Source organism: Scleropages formosus, chromosome 2, assembly GCF_900964775.1.
Source record: "Scleropages formosus chromosome 2, fSclFor1.1, whole genome shotgun sequence".
In the NCBI taxonomy this organism is placed as follows: Eukaryota; Metazoa; Chordata; class Actinopteri; order Osteoglossiformes; family Osteoglossidae; genus Scleropages; species Scleropages formosus.
In genome coordinates this window covers 2,706,837-2,720,537 of record NC_041807.1, presented here as the reverse complement: position 1 = coordinate 2,720,537, position 13,701 = coordinate 2,706,837, and the positions used below count along the sequence as shown (strand labels likewise).

General features: G+C 43.5%; 1 protein-coding gene across 2 annotated transcripts in view; it reads right to left on the bottom strand.

The window, feature by feature from the left end:
- Positions 1–13,701, bottom strand: part of LOC108938239 (segment polarity protein dishevelled homolog DVL-1-like) — a 42,566-nt gene that overhangs the window by 21,394 nt on the left and 7,471 nt on the right. For both annotated transcript variants that reach the window (XM_018758684.2, XM_018758682.2), the window contains 3 exons: positions 10,773–10,842; positions 8,854–8,975; positions 2,620–2,735 (listed from right to left, as the gene is read on the bottom strand). In XM_018758684.2, coding sequence (XP_018614200.1) covers positions 2,620–2,735; positions 8,854–8,975; positions 10,773–10,842 — 308 coding nt within the window. The remainder of the gene's footprint in view (positions 1–2,619; positions 2,736–8,853; positions 8,976–10,772; positions 10,843–13,701) is intronic.

Here is a 13,701-nt window from a genome sequence, read left to right as displayed (position 1 = left end):
GGCACTAAGCATCTACTTTAGATGTCGGGATTGAGGCCTAGCATGGTGCCACTGTGGTACGGTACAGCCCTTTTACTAGACCTGAGGAACGTGAAGCAGTCAGCCATCACTAATCTCCGTCATCAGTCCTTATAGTGCGTGATACATTTGATTAAAAAGACATTTGCACAGTGCTCTCATATTTAAGAAAGGGGTCAAGAAATTAGTTTTTTCCACGTTGCCTAATTAATTTTTTAAATCCCCCCCGGAACAGGAGATAATAGTCTACTTTATAGATACACCAAATTAAATACAACGTGACGGGCTACGCATACACGAAAAAAATCACTCACTGGAACATTCAGGTTTGATGTCAATGACAAGAATGTCATTTTCTCATTATCTTTGTGCAGGTTGTGTTTAAGGGACCAACGTTCGCTTCTAGCAATGAAAGAATATCCTCTCACATAATTACAGTGTTGCCCTCGAGCCCAATTCTCATGTGCAATAAGAGAGCAACGAGAAGCTGCACCATTCATCTCTTTCACAAGCGGTATAATTTTACCACTAGAACCGCTGCAATTGAACTCAATCTAGCGAACGAGCCCTACGGCTCCTCTGACTGCTCTTCAAAAGGTCATCAGAGAAGAGTGTTCGTTTTTGCACAACATTTTCATAATTTCTAAGTTCGCTTCCTGAACTGTGTATCTGGGTGTTTACAGCTTGTAGTGACAAGTGAAAAGAAAGTGCAAGAGAACCGGTATCTGCAGCAGCATCTGTAGGCGATGCATCATGAAAACACCTCACTTTGGCATGAAAGTTGCACATCTCTTCAACATCTATGCAGGATTAAAGGACTGCACCTCGTGTTTGGAGCAAAACAGGTAAGAAAAGGGCCAACACATTTACACAAGTGCATCAGTGCCTTCAGACAAGGTACCACAGTGACCATATGACAAATACAGTACTACAGTGACCAAGGCCCTGACAATGTCTGCTGTGTTGGAGGGAATAAAAAACATCAACTATCCCAGCAGCAATGTCAACCAATACAACTGACACTGGAAAAATGCACATATGAGCATTTTCACAAAAATTAAACAAATTCATAGTTACCTTCCATAGCTAACATGAAATGTAGACAACGTACTACATTACATTTACATTTATTTAGCAGACGCTCTTCTCCAAAGCGACTTCCAATGAACTCTATGTTGTGTTATCAGCCCACACACCTTATTCACCAAGTGCTAAAGAGGATCATCGCCAGAGGCATGTCAGATTAAGCATTAAATGATATTTGAAATACTTAGCTGATTTAGCTCTGTTTGTCAACATTTTTAACCTGTTATATACCTGTATTTCTATTTTTTGCTGCAACAAAATATATACTATATTACAGTCTAGTCAACAATGAGATGAAACTCCCTAAACGGGTCATGCCTAAATGGACAAAAGTATAGCCTTTAAGAAATGTAAGAAATTACTTGACTTGCTCTGTAATTAATACACCTAATAGTTCAAAATGACCAGAGAGTAAATTGCAGAGAGTACTGATAATTCACAGTACTAGTATTTTTTGTAAAATAATGTTCATTAGGGTCATATAAGCTGCCATAAACAATTCGGGTGTAACACACCCTCGTAGATTAGTCTGCGCACAAGATCACACAGTGTGTGACCGCGCTGCCTGATCAGAGCTGCTAACCGGCATGACACGCTGGGTCATTATTTTGTTCAGAGACTATTGGCAACATATCGAAAAGGGAATTAAAAGTACTTCTACCAGCTGAATGATGACTCACTGAAAAAAAGGACAGGCCCACAGAGTAAAAACCCGGAAATATGCGCAATCATCAAATTCACACAATTTCAGATAGCCATAAACGTTAGAGTCAGAGCTACATACGTGAGTCAGCATCACAAATGTTGGATTACTGTTAGGGGTATTGTCATCAACAGTGTTGCCGTAGTCAATACTACATTTCTGTAAACATGACCGTACTTTTCTCATAAACTCCCCAGGTGTACCACAGCCGCCCCCTTGGTAATTGACAAGTCATGCGTCAATGAGGAATACAACTACAGAGTCATTTTTTTTTGTCCTCATGGGCTTCCTTGTATCTACTCAGCACTAAGAGAGGACCATCAACGAGTGATGGAAAATGCGTTTATGATGCGCGGGCACGTCTCCGAAGGCCCTCGTCCCACCCATGCATGCTTGTTTATATCCCATCCCGCACTTACTCACTAATATGCCACATACACACAAACATAAGAGATGTCCACAGTAACTTTGTTACTGTATTAAACTAGTAGCTGTAATGAAAATGGAACAACACATAAAGGGATGTGAGCAGCTGCGCCGTTCCACCATCATATCCCGGGAAGCATCGTACATGTGTCCTTGCGTTCATAGGCATTTATTGAAGAACCGGGAAATCATCTGGGAGGGACATGACTTCCCTTTGCTTTTGGGAGAGATCAAGCCTTAGTTTGAGCACAAAGAATTTCTTTTTGTCCTTTGAGCATGTGCATCAAGACATAAAAAATGATGAAAGCAGTGAAGTATACCATGTATGTCACCACCTTTGAAACTGGACAGGAAATCCATTATGACAATTAATATCGATAACTCACATTCTGCCTCTCTCCTTCTGCGGGTTCTCTCTCGCTCGCGCTCTCTGCGGTGGCTCAGGAGGGACTCGCTGCCCGTCTCCGTGTCCAGGCCATCCCGGCTGCTCACTGCGTGGGCACTGGAAGGCAGAGACAGGCACATCCGCTGTGCAGCATCTCACCAGAGAATGAGCGCTGACCCCCAACCCGAGGACCATCTTACAAGAAGTCAGACTAGGGTCAAAGTCCCTTTCTTTGGTATTAAAGAGGTCATATTGGGCCATCTGTGATTGATGAAGCACCTTTACGGTCACAAACAGGCAACCGTAACCAGAAGGTTGCTGGTTCACAATCTACAAGGTGCCAAACTGCAGTACTTTCAAATGTGGTACGTAACCCAAATCGCCCCAGGAAAACATCCTGCAAGGTATAAATGGCTAAAACTAAGTCTAATGTGTACATATAGTCTAATGGCACTATAAACGGCTTCAACTGGAAGAAAGTGTAAGTTAAACAGCATATTAATGTGATCGTAACAACATGCAAAATCATAGGCTTTAGTGGCACTTGGTCAAATTTTAGTGCTGTTTTATTCACAGCTAAGGTATGGGTTTATCAGAGAGTTAACAGAGGAGAATGTAGGTGTGATACAAGTATGTCACGGAATCCCCCAGCAGGAATGGATTTATATTACACTAAATGAGTTAGCAGAGGCCGGTAAAAAAACACTCACTGGGGGAGAGGGAGGAGAGAAATGATGTTTGAAGTCCACACAAACAGGTACGGAGCTGCTGCGGGGAAGGAGATTATCTAACAGGGTTTCACATCACCTCACTGCCTTAGGTCACTAGGGTAAAGGGCTAGCTGGGAAACCCGAGTCGCTGAAATGCTGTACGCACACTCAACAAGTTCACACATTTCTGCTCAAGTCATATAAACATACACTGGAATTCCTCTGTTTCACTGCATTGTACACAGCCATTCACATAAAGTGCCTCACACACACACACACTTTCTGAACCCACTTGTCCTGGGGGGGGGGGGTTGTGGTGAGCTGGAGCCTAACCGGGCAGCACAGGGCACAAGGCTTGAGGGGGAGGAGACACACCCTGGATGGGACACCAGTCCATCACAAGGCACCCCAAGTGGGACTTGAACCCCAGACCTACCGGAGAGCAGGACCCAGTCAAACCTGCTGCACTACCATGCCCCCCCCCCCAACACTATTATCTCAAAATTAAACAACATAATATCACTACTATTTAAAAATGGTCTTCATCATTAATATTTCTTAATACTGCTATTTCTGAATGTATTATCAGTGATGGCTGTAGTGTCATTAGTGGAACAAGTGTCTTTGCTCTAGCAGTGTCATGCAGCTGTGGTATGGTGGTGCAGCGAGTAGTGCTGCTGTCTCACAGCTTCTGGGTGGTGCGAGAGGATGTGAGTTTGATCCCTGCTCAGCCTGTGTGGACTTTGCATGTTCTCCCTATGTCTGTGTGGGTTTCCTCTGGGTGCTCTGGTTTCCTCCCACATTCCAAAGACATGCTGTTCAGGTTCACCCATAGTGTGTGACTTACGGAGTGTGTGTTCCACTGATGTATGGATGAGTGACTCATTGTAAGTAGTGTATCTAGCAGTGTAAGTCACCATGATAAATAAGGTGTGTGGGATGATAACACTCCATAGTGTCTGCTGAAAGTCGCTTTGGAGAAAAGTGTCTGATAATAAATGAATGTAACTGACTGTGCTCCACCTCCTATACACAGCCATGTTAACATTCACACTGACAGCATATGGAACAAATATTTTCTGCTGACAATAAAAGGCAGGTGCAGTTTACACTTAAAACTGACAAACAAAAAAACATTGTGTTGCTGTCCGACTCCTGTTCCCAGCTTTGTTTTCCGTTCACATCACTCTGTCTCTCTTCTGCACACTATTTCGCGGTGTCACCTGTTTCTCAACGGGAAAATGTCTCCCCCTAGTGGACAAATTTCACAAGTACACATGTCCTTGCATCCACTACAGGTACCCTGACTTGCAACTCATGCGATTTACGACGACCCCGACTTACGACTGTGTCCCATCAACTTCCTGTTATTTCTGAGCCCCAACGTTGATCCTAACGTGTAATGACAACCGCTCCATCTACTGTACCGTAACGCTGGCTGGCACTACATTTTTTAACTCTGTATGTCTATCAGCAATTGCATCTCATTTGTAAAAGCGTTGTATTTGCAGAACCTTTTGTTTGTGATTTAGTTCAATTGACTTTTTATTTAGAATGACTAGCAATTGCAAATGTTAGTATTCTTGTGGTGCCGAAAAGAAAAAGCAAAAAGCAGATTTAGAAATGAAAGTGAAAATAAAAGTGCTACATTGAAATATTATATAGCTGTACTGTATTTGAAAGGGGGTGTGGTGGTGCAGCGGGTTTGGCCTGTGACCCTTCTCTGGTGGGTCTGGGGTTCGAGTCCCACTTGGGGTGCCTTGCAACAGACTTGCATCCTGTCCTGGGTGTGTCCCCTCCCAGGCTAGGCTCCAGCTTGCTGTGACCCCTCTTGGGACAAGTGGCTTCACTGTGTGCGTGTGTGCACCCACGTGCTCTTTCTTTAACGACATACAAAACCCTTACTGTAATACCGTAACTTTTTACAAAAGGAATGCTTGGAAATCTAAAATACACTCTTTTCTACTGACAATAATGCAGAAGACATTAAATAACTCTAAAACAAATATTTTTGTGAAACATCTAAGTGACTAAGACTTTTGCACAGTACTGTATATTTACATTTATTCATTTATCAGACACTTTTCCCCAAAGCAAAGCACATCTCAGAGAAAAATACAACGAGCACATTCCATCAACAGAAGGACATAAAAGGAGGACAAATAAACATGAGACTCATGACAAAGTGGACTTATGTTGGAGTTATACTGGAACAGAACCCCATCATAAGTCAAGGACTACGTGCATAAAAAAAAACAGACAGATTTGTCTAGGTGAGTGAATTGAGCTTTTTGGAATCAGTATTCACTATGAATTCTATACCATATGAATAAAAGACAGACAGAATGCAGACCCCCCCCCCCCCCCCAACACATTGCTGCTGCAGGACCATTGATCATGTTACTTATCCCAATTTCCTCCCATAAAATACCCAGCTATGCAAATGAAGCCCATACTGTAAGTTGTTTGTTAGGTGTGAGCTAAGCAACAAATAATATGAAGAAATAATACTGCAATGAATTTGCATGCATACATTTAAACCTTTGTAATTTGCTCTGGATTGCCTAAAAATGAATCCACAGGAAGTATTGGTGGATTGAGGACACACTGAACTGTTTTTCTCTTTAACACACGTGTGAAATCACTTTAATAAGTTTGAAAGAGCTGCTTTGGCTCAGAGGTTCACTGCTGTTACTTCAGTCTGCTGCATAGATTAAGTAAAATACTTCTTGAGATGAAAAACTAAAAGCAAGTGTAAGAACTAATATAAGGTGTCTGGTGTAGGCACAAATTCTGCAAATAGCGTTAAACTGAGCTTTAATAATCACGTGTTTATATCTAAGCCATCGGTCTTATATGAAATACACACTCACTTACTCTGAGTTATACGAAACCATGGTGATAGTTTTGTATCTGCTAAATGCCAAAGTGTATAAATTCAAATGAAAATTGAAAAATGAAATGTACATTTTAATGTAAAATGTAAATGTTATATATTTGCATGATGCTTTAAAAGGTAATTCATATGATAAATGAAGCCCTTGATTATAACAGACACTAGACAAAAATCACGTATGTATTTACCCAGGAACATGGAAGACTGAAACGACATTCAAAATATGATAAAGGTGGCAGGACAAATGAACTACAATGAACACAGGTATTATTACATTTATTTATTCAGCAGGTGCTTTTCTCCAAAGCAACATTCAATGAACTCTATGTAGTGTTATCAGCCCACACACCTTATTCACCACAGTGACTTACACTGCTAGATACACTTCTTACAATGGGTCACTCATCCATACATCAGTGGAACACACACTCCCTCCATCACTCACCAACTATGGGAGCCCCTAAACAGCATCTCTTTGGACTGTGGGAGGAAACCAGAGCACCCAGAGGAAACCCATGCAAATACAGGGAGAACATTCAAACTCCACACAGACTGAGCGGGGAATCAATCCCACATCCTGTTGCACCACCCAGGTGCTGTGAGACAGCAGCGCTACTCGGTGTGCCACCATGCCACCCTCTATTATCAGTCTGATATGAATTTACCCTGTTAAACACTTAAATGATATTTCAGCATGAAAAGTAATGTGTGTAGAATCATACTTTAAATGCCAAGAACCCAGTTCCCATCACTGTGCAAAACAAGTCCATATTTTCCAACTCGCACTTCATTTTGGATTTTAGGACATGAGTTTTTTTTGCCTGAATTTATACTTCGACGAAGCCCCGGTGTGCCCTGAGGGGGGTATGCACAGTGTATTTAATGTCCGCCAATCCAGATTTCCCACTCTGAGACTTTAACAGCGACCAGTTCCAAGAACCGACACCAGCTGTTTTTTGCCAAAAAACACTCCTATGGATAAAAGCGTAAATCCGAGGCAACGAAATAACGTGCAGTGATGTGCCACTTTGTATTATATTTCTGGAAAGGCACTACAGGTATCCCCCGCTTTTCGAAAGTTTGCTTCACACCACTTCGCTTTTACGGAAGACCTACACTAGTACCTGTTTTTGCTAACCGAAAGAAATCCGAAGAGGATTTTCGCTTTTACGAAAAAAGCAAAAAGTACATCGAATTTTTTACGAAAAAAGGCAAAAAGCGAAAACAGCGTCACCGTTTGTTTTGCAGCGAGCTGTTACAGAGGCAGGGCACACCCCAAGCAGCGAGAGTGGCGCCACCAAGCCCCTTCCCCGGGAACTACACGCCATAGCTTTGAACTGTGTCTCTGAGCATCTGTGCTTTATCTCCATTTATTTTGTGCATCCGTTAGCAAGATGTGTCTTAAGGAATTAGAAAAGCCTAAGACAGCTCGTAAGTGTTACGCTTAGCGTAAAACTGGACGTAATTAAGCGTTTCGATCGTTGTGAATGAAATAAAGACATTGTGCGTGCGTTGAGCTTGCCTGCGTCCACCATTTGTACCATTAAGTTGTATGTGTTATTTGGTATGATTTGGTAGGCTATTCTTTGGGTTTGAGAACGCTCAAAAATTTTTCCCATATACGTAAATTCATGGTAATTGCTTCTTCGCGTTACGCCATTTCGACTTATCAAAGGTTTCATAGGAATGCTCTACTTTTGGATAGCGGGGGGGAACCTGTATTATTGAATTCCTCGGGTCTCCACAGAAGGACAGTAGACACATGACCAACACATGAGTGGAGGAAGGACAGGACTGTAGCAGCGGAATGACCAAGACAGGACCGGTAGTCCTTAAATCACTGCACCCTGACTATAATACCGAGCAGGCAATCAGACGACTTTGTAAAACTGACCTTAATATTCATTGTGCCTTCTATAACTACCTCTGTTAATGTCTAATGTTGTCTCCATAAACAAACTATTTGCCTGATGCCTTTGAATCATATCATTAAGTATTATTAGCCACATTTTAAAGACAACACCTCTGTTCAGCAATCAAAAAAAATGAAGAATAACACTGTAATGTGTTGGTTGGCACATATTTCAATGCAGCTGAAGTGCTAAGGTTGTACAAAGCACAAGGTCACCTAGGAAACAGCCCTTACATTTACTTGTTTAGCTAATGCTTTCCTCCAAAGCAGCTTATGTTAAGGTATTCATAATTATTCATCCATTCAGAGAGCTAGGTAATTTTCCTAGAGCAATTCAGGGGAGGTACCTTGCTCAAAAGTACAACAGCCAGAGATGGGAATCAAACCTGTAACCTATGGGTCTAGAGGCAGTAGCTCTAACCATTACACTACCAGCAGTCACAAACCTTTAATCCTACAGTACAGTTCAGTAAACAGAAGCAGGGACAGGTCAACCCTAGGTGCTGTTTTAATATTACCTTTGAATGTTATCAGGGATTCAACACAACACCGAAAATGAGACATTACAGAGGGACAGTCTTGTACAAAGAACACAATCTTTACGCGAAAGGTGAAGAGGGATGTGAACAGACTTTCCAGCGCAATACTGCAGCACAGCTATGATCCACCTGTTCTTTGCCTACAGTCCTGCGGTGGTACGCAAGGTGTGGTACTCACTGGAAGGAGGGCGGTCTGGAGTCCCCGATCCCCCCTGTCCTCTCGAGCGGGGGTGGCAGCTCCGCGTGGCTGTCGGTGCATAGGGAGAGCCCATCCAAGTGGGAACTCTCCATGAGGACCAGCTAGGGACACACACACCACACAAAGGACATTAGCCTTAGAAGTTACAGGAAAATATTAACTTTTTTCTATGTAAACTTCATCTCGTTTCCTCCCGCACTCCAAAAACCTGCATTTCAGTAGAAGTGGTGACTCTAAATTGGCCGTACTGTGTATATGTGTGAGCGTGTGTAATTATCCTGTGATGGACTAGTGTCTCATCCAGGATATATGGCAGTTTCAACATAGACTCCAGGGTACCAGGACCCTGCACTGGACAAGCACTTAGTGTTAATAAATAGTTGTACTGCATCTGTTTTTTTTTTTTTTTTTGATTCTGGAATATTAACTCTGACTCTGAACACATTTATTTGTAGCCCACACACACACACACACACACACATTTTCAGAACCGCTTGTCCCATACGGGGTCACGGGGGAACCGGAGCCTACCCGGCAACACAGGGCGTAAGGCCGAAGGGGGAGGGGACACACCCAGGACAGGACGCCAGTCTGTCGCAAGGCACCCCAAGCGGGACTCGAACCCCAGACCCACCGGAGAGCAGGACTGTGGTCCAACCCACTGCGCCACCACGCCCCCTATTTGTAGCCCATTCAGTGATAAATAATACTGCACTTTTGCACTTCATTGCATGCATTAGTATGAAATAATACAAGTGCGAGGCCCACCATGGTGCAACCTACAGCTAGATGTACAGTAAAGCTGTTACTTAATGCATTCATTTGTAACAGCAGATACCAAATATTCCCTTATTAATGTCACCCCGGCTATTTTTGGGGGGGAAAAAAAATCACTCACCCGTTATGATTAAGTCCGTCACTGTTTTATTGTATCCATATCCATATAAGTGAAGGCAAATATAAACTTTAAAACTTTTTAAAAGTCCGTCAAACTTTTTAACACCATTCTTCAAAACTAACTGAATACGCATACATGTATATATGTATATACGGTTTAATGTTTGGGGCTATAACAGGAACACGTGTCCTCAGAGGGGGAGCGGTGGCGCAGTGGGTTGGATCGGGTCCTGCTCTCCGGTGGGTCTGGGGCTCGAGTCCTGCTTGGGGTGCCTTGCGACGGACTGGCGTCCCGTCCTGGGTGTGTCCCCTCCCCCTCCGGCCTTACGCCCTGTGTTGCCGGGTAGGCTCCGCGACCCCGTATGGGACGAGCGGTTCTGAGAATGAGAATGTGTCCTCGGAACCACTGTCAGTATTACTGTGTTCCGACAAAATGACCTCGTTTGCTGCCACCGCGTTTTCTATCACCTGCTGCCCAATGTCAACATTGTCCTGAGAAAACCCTTCGAACTCGGAATCCTCTTTCTTTGTCCGACTGCAGGAATAAATGGTCTTCAGAGCCATCGAGCGCCTACGTAATGCCGCACCTCTTAAACGATTTGCGTATAATTTCTGGTGTTATACATGCCCAGGATTCCTTTAACCATTGTAGTATTAGCAATTTTGCAGATGGCTTGTGGTTACCCTTGGCCGTTTTTTCAACAGTTCCCTCAACCACTGATCGTACGGTTTTTGGGAATATATGCTACTGTACAGAACCAAAACTCAAGATCGATATTTACTGATTTTTGACGTGTATTTAACGCCCCCCCCCTTCTCAAAATGTAACGCCCTCGGGGGGGTTAATTAGGGAATATTTGGTATTACTACATGCCATATTGTTCAGAAGTTTGCCGCCTGAGTTTTACTGTTAAGGTACTTTACATTGGGCCATGTGAAGAAGAAGTAAAGTACTCTCCACTATGATGGACAGTGATCAGGTGTCCCATCTCCCTACATACCCAGGACACCACTCTTCCATTGAAGCAGGGCAGCTTGGCGTTGTCATCAGAAATCTCTTCCTTGACAACCCTGCAAAGAGAGCAAAGACAGGGTCAGGACACAGGAGGCAGTGCAGACGGACTGGTTAAATTGGAAACACGCATGGTTCCCCACCAGCAGGCCTGCTGAAGTTGGGAGTGGGTTCGATGAGCTGTAACTAGTCCTTGTAGCCAATTACTGCTCAGGCTCATTCATTAAAAAAGTGTGTCTTTAAAGAAAAATCAGCTAAATGCATGTTAAGAAACCGTAGGTCTGGGATTACAAAAGTCATGAGAGAGTTGGGCGGCTTCTTTATAACAGTAAGTGTATAATGACCAATTCCATATGTTGCTTTAGAGGAAATAATGTGTGTAGTAGAAACACGGAAGTAGTGCAGGTGTAAAAAATAAGCGAAGCCCGAGTTGCATTGCTTACTAGTAGAATTAGGCGTGTAAATGCTAATAATTTCTTGATTTTATGGTTTAAGATTTAAATTTTATAAGTTTAATATTTTATACAAGAACAATGACCATCCCTACAGCATTCGCATACTTTCAAGCAGCACTGTGTCCTTATTGTTCATAGAATACAGTATGAAGGGACTAACAAAGTTGGCTGATGAGGTGGTCCACGGAACTGAGCCCCATAGTAAGTGAAGGACCACCCGCATTTCCAATTTTTTTCCTGTTTTATATTTGTGGATGTGTCCATCTGTTTATGTTTCCATTTGGCTGTGAATCAGAGCTGCTGCTGTTGCTAATAAAAACAAAGTGAAGGGGAGGAGGAATCATCTCCAGTGGGATCTCTTGAATGGTCCAGACCATCACTGCTAGTGTTTGAAGAGGAATCATAGTTTACATTTACATGTATTTATTTAGCAGACACTTTTCTCCAAAGTGACTCCTAAGCATAACTCTATGTAGTGTTACCAGTCCATACACCTTATTCACCAAGGTGACTTACACTGCTAGATACACTACTCACAATGGGTCACCCATCCATACATCAGTGAAACACTCTCTCTGTCACTCACACACTATGGGTTAACCTGAACTTCGGACTGTGGGAGGAAACCCATGCAAACACGGGGAGACCATGCAAACTCCACACAGACTGAGTGGGGATTGATCCCACGTCCTCTCGCACCACCCAGGCCCTGTAAGACAGCAGTGCTACTTGCTACTACTCCTAGTTGGGGTGGCCAGTAGTGTAGTGGTTTGCAGCGCTGTCTTCAGATCACCAGTTCAAATCCCACCTCTGGCTATAGTACCCTTGAGCAAGGTAAATTCCCTCAACAGTGAATATATCCAGCATTTTGTTTTTTTTTTTTCTTTTTCAAAAGGGGGATAACTAATTATAAGGATCTTAACATTTAAGTTGCTTTGGAGTGAAACGAATGAATGTAAGACAACCTGTACAATGTTTGCCAGCATGCTACCATGACTGGCAGGCCATTGCTCCACAGCAGTGAGCTATGCACCTTGAGTTTGTTGCTGAGAAGCTACGCTGCGTAAACTGAGAGAGAGGGCAGGACACAACCCGAGGAACCCCAAATAAATCATGACAGATGAAAGCGCAACAAACCGTAAAAATTACTGCATGGTAAAATCATATGAAGAAGTGCACTGTTCCTCCCAACTGGTGGTTTGGCGGAAATAGTCAATGAAACATTGAGGGACATACTTTGCAAGTGTGTTCAGAATCAGAATCAGAATCAGAACGAGCTTTATTGCTAAGTATGTTCACACATACAAGGAATTTGTCTTGCTGACAGGAACTTCCACAGCACAGACAGAATGACAGTGACAAGACAGATGAGAAGATAGAGTATGTGAATAAGGGATAAAAAATATATAAAAATATAAAGTACCCAATATGCAAAAATAGTCACTAGATACAAATGCAAGGGAGTGTGAATAAGAGATATGATGTGATAAATAGTTATAAATATAAATAGCGTTGTGTATTGCACTGGTTTACTCTCTAGGGGGGATTTAGCTGTTCATGAGGTAGATGGCCTGAGGAAAGAAGCTTTTCTTGTGCCTGGCTGTCCTGGTGCTCAGTGCTCTGTAGCGCCGGCCAGATGGCAAGGGTTCGAAGAGGAAGTGGCCTGGATGTGAGGGGTCTACAATGATTTTGCTAGCCCTTTTACTGACTCTGGACGAGTGCAGTTCTTGGAGAGCTGGGGGGGATGTGCCGATGATTCTTCCAGCAGTCCGAACTATCTGCTGTAGTCTTCTGATGTCTGACTTCGTAGCTGAGCCGAACCAGACGGTTATAGAGGTGCAGAGGACAGACTCGATGACTGCGGAGTAGAATTGCATCAGTAGCTCCTGTGGCAGGTTGAACTTCCTCAGCTGGCGAAGGAAGTACAACCTCTGCTGGGCCTTCTTCACAATGGAGTCTATGTGGGGCTCCCACTTCAGGTCCTGTGAGATGGTGGTGCCCAGGAACCTGAATGACTCCACTGTTGCCACAGTGCTGTTCATGATGGTGAGTGGGGATAATGCTGAGGTGTTTCTCCTGAAGTCTACGATCATCTCCACTGTTTTGAGCGTGTTCAGCTCCAGGTTGTTATGACTGCACCAGACAGCCAGCTCTTGGACCTCCTGTCTGTAAGCAGACTCATCACCATCCCGGATGAGGCCGATGAGTGTGGTGTCATCTGCAAACTTCAGGAGTTTGACAGAGGGGTCTTTAGCGGTGCAGTCGTTGGTGTACAGGGAGAAGAGCAGTGGGGAGAGCACACATCCCTGGGGGGCGCCAGTACTGATTGTGCGAGTATTGGATGAGAATTTTCCCAGCCTCACTATCTGCTGCCTGTCTGTCAGAAAGTTGGTGATCCACTGACAGATGGAGGTGGGCACAGAGAGTTGGGTTAATTTGGACAGGAAGAGGTGTGGGATGATG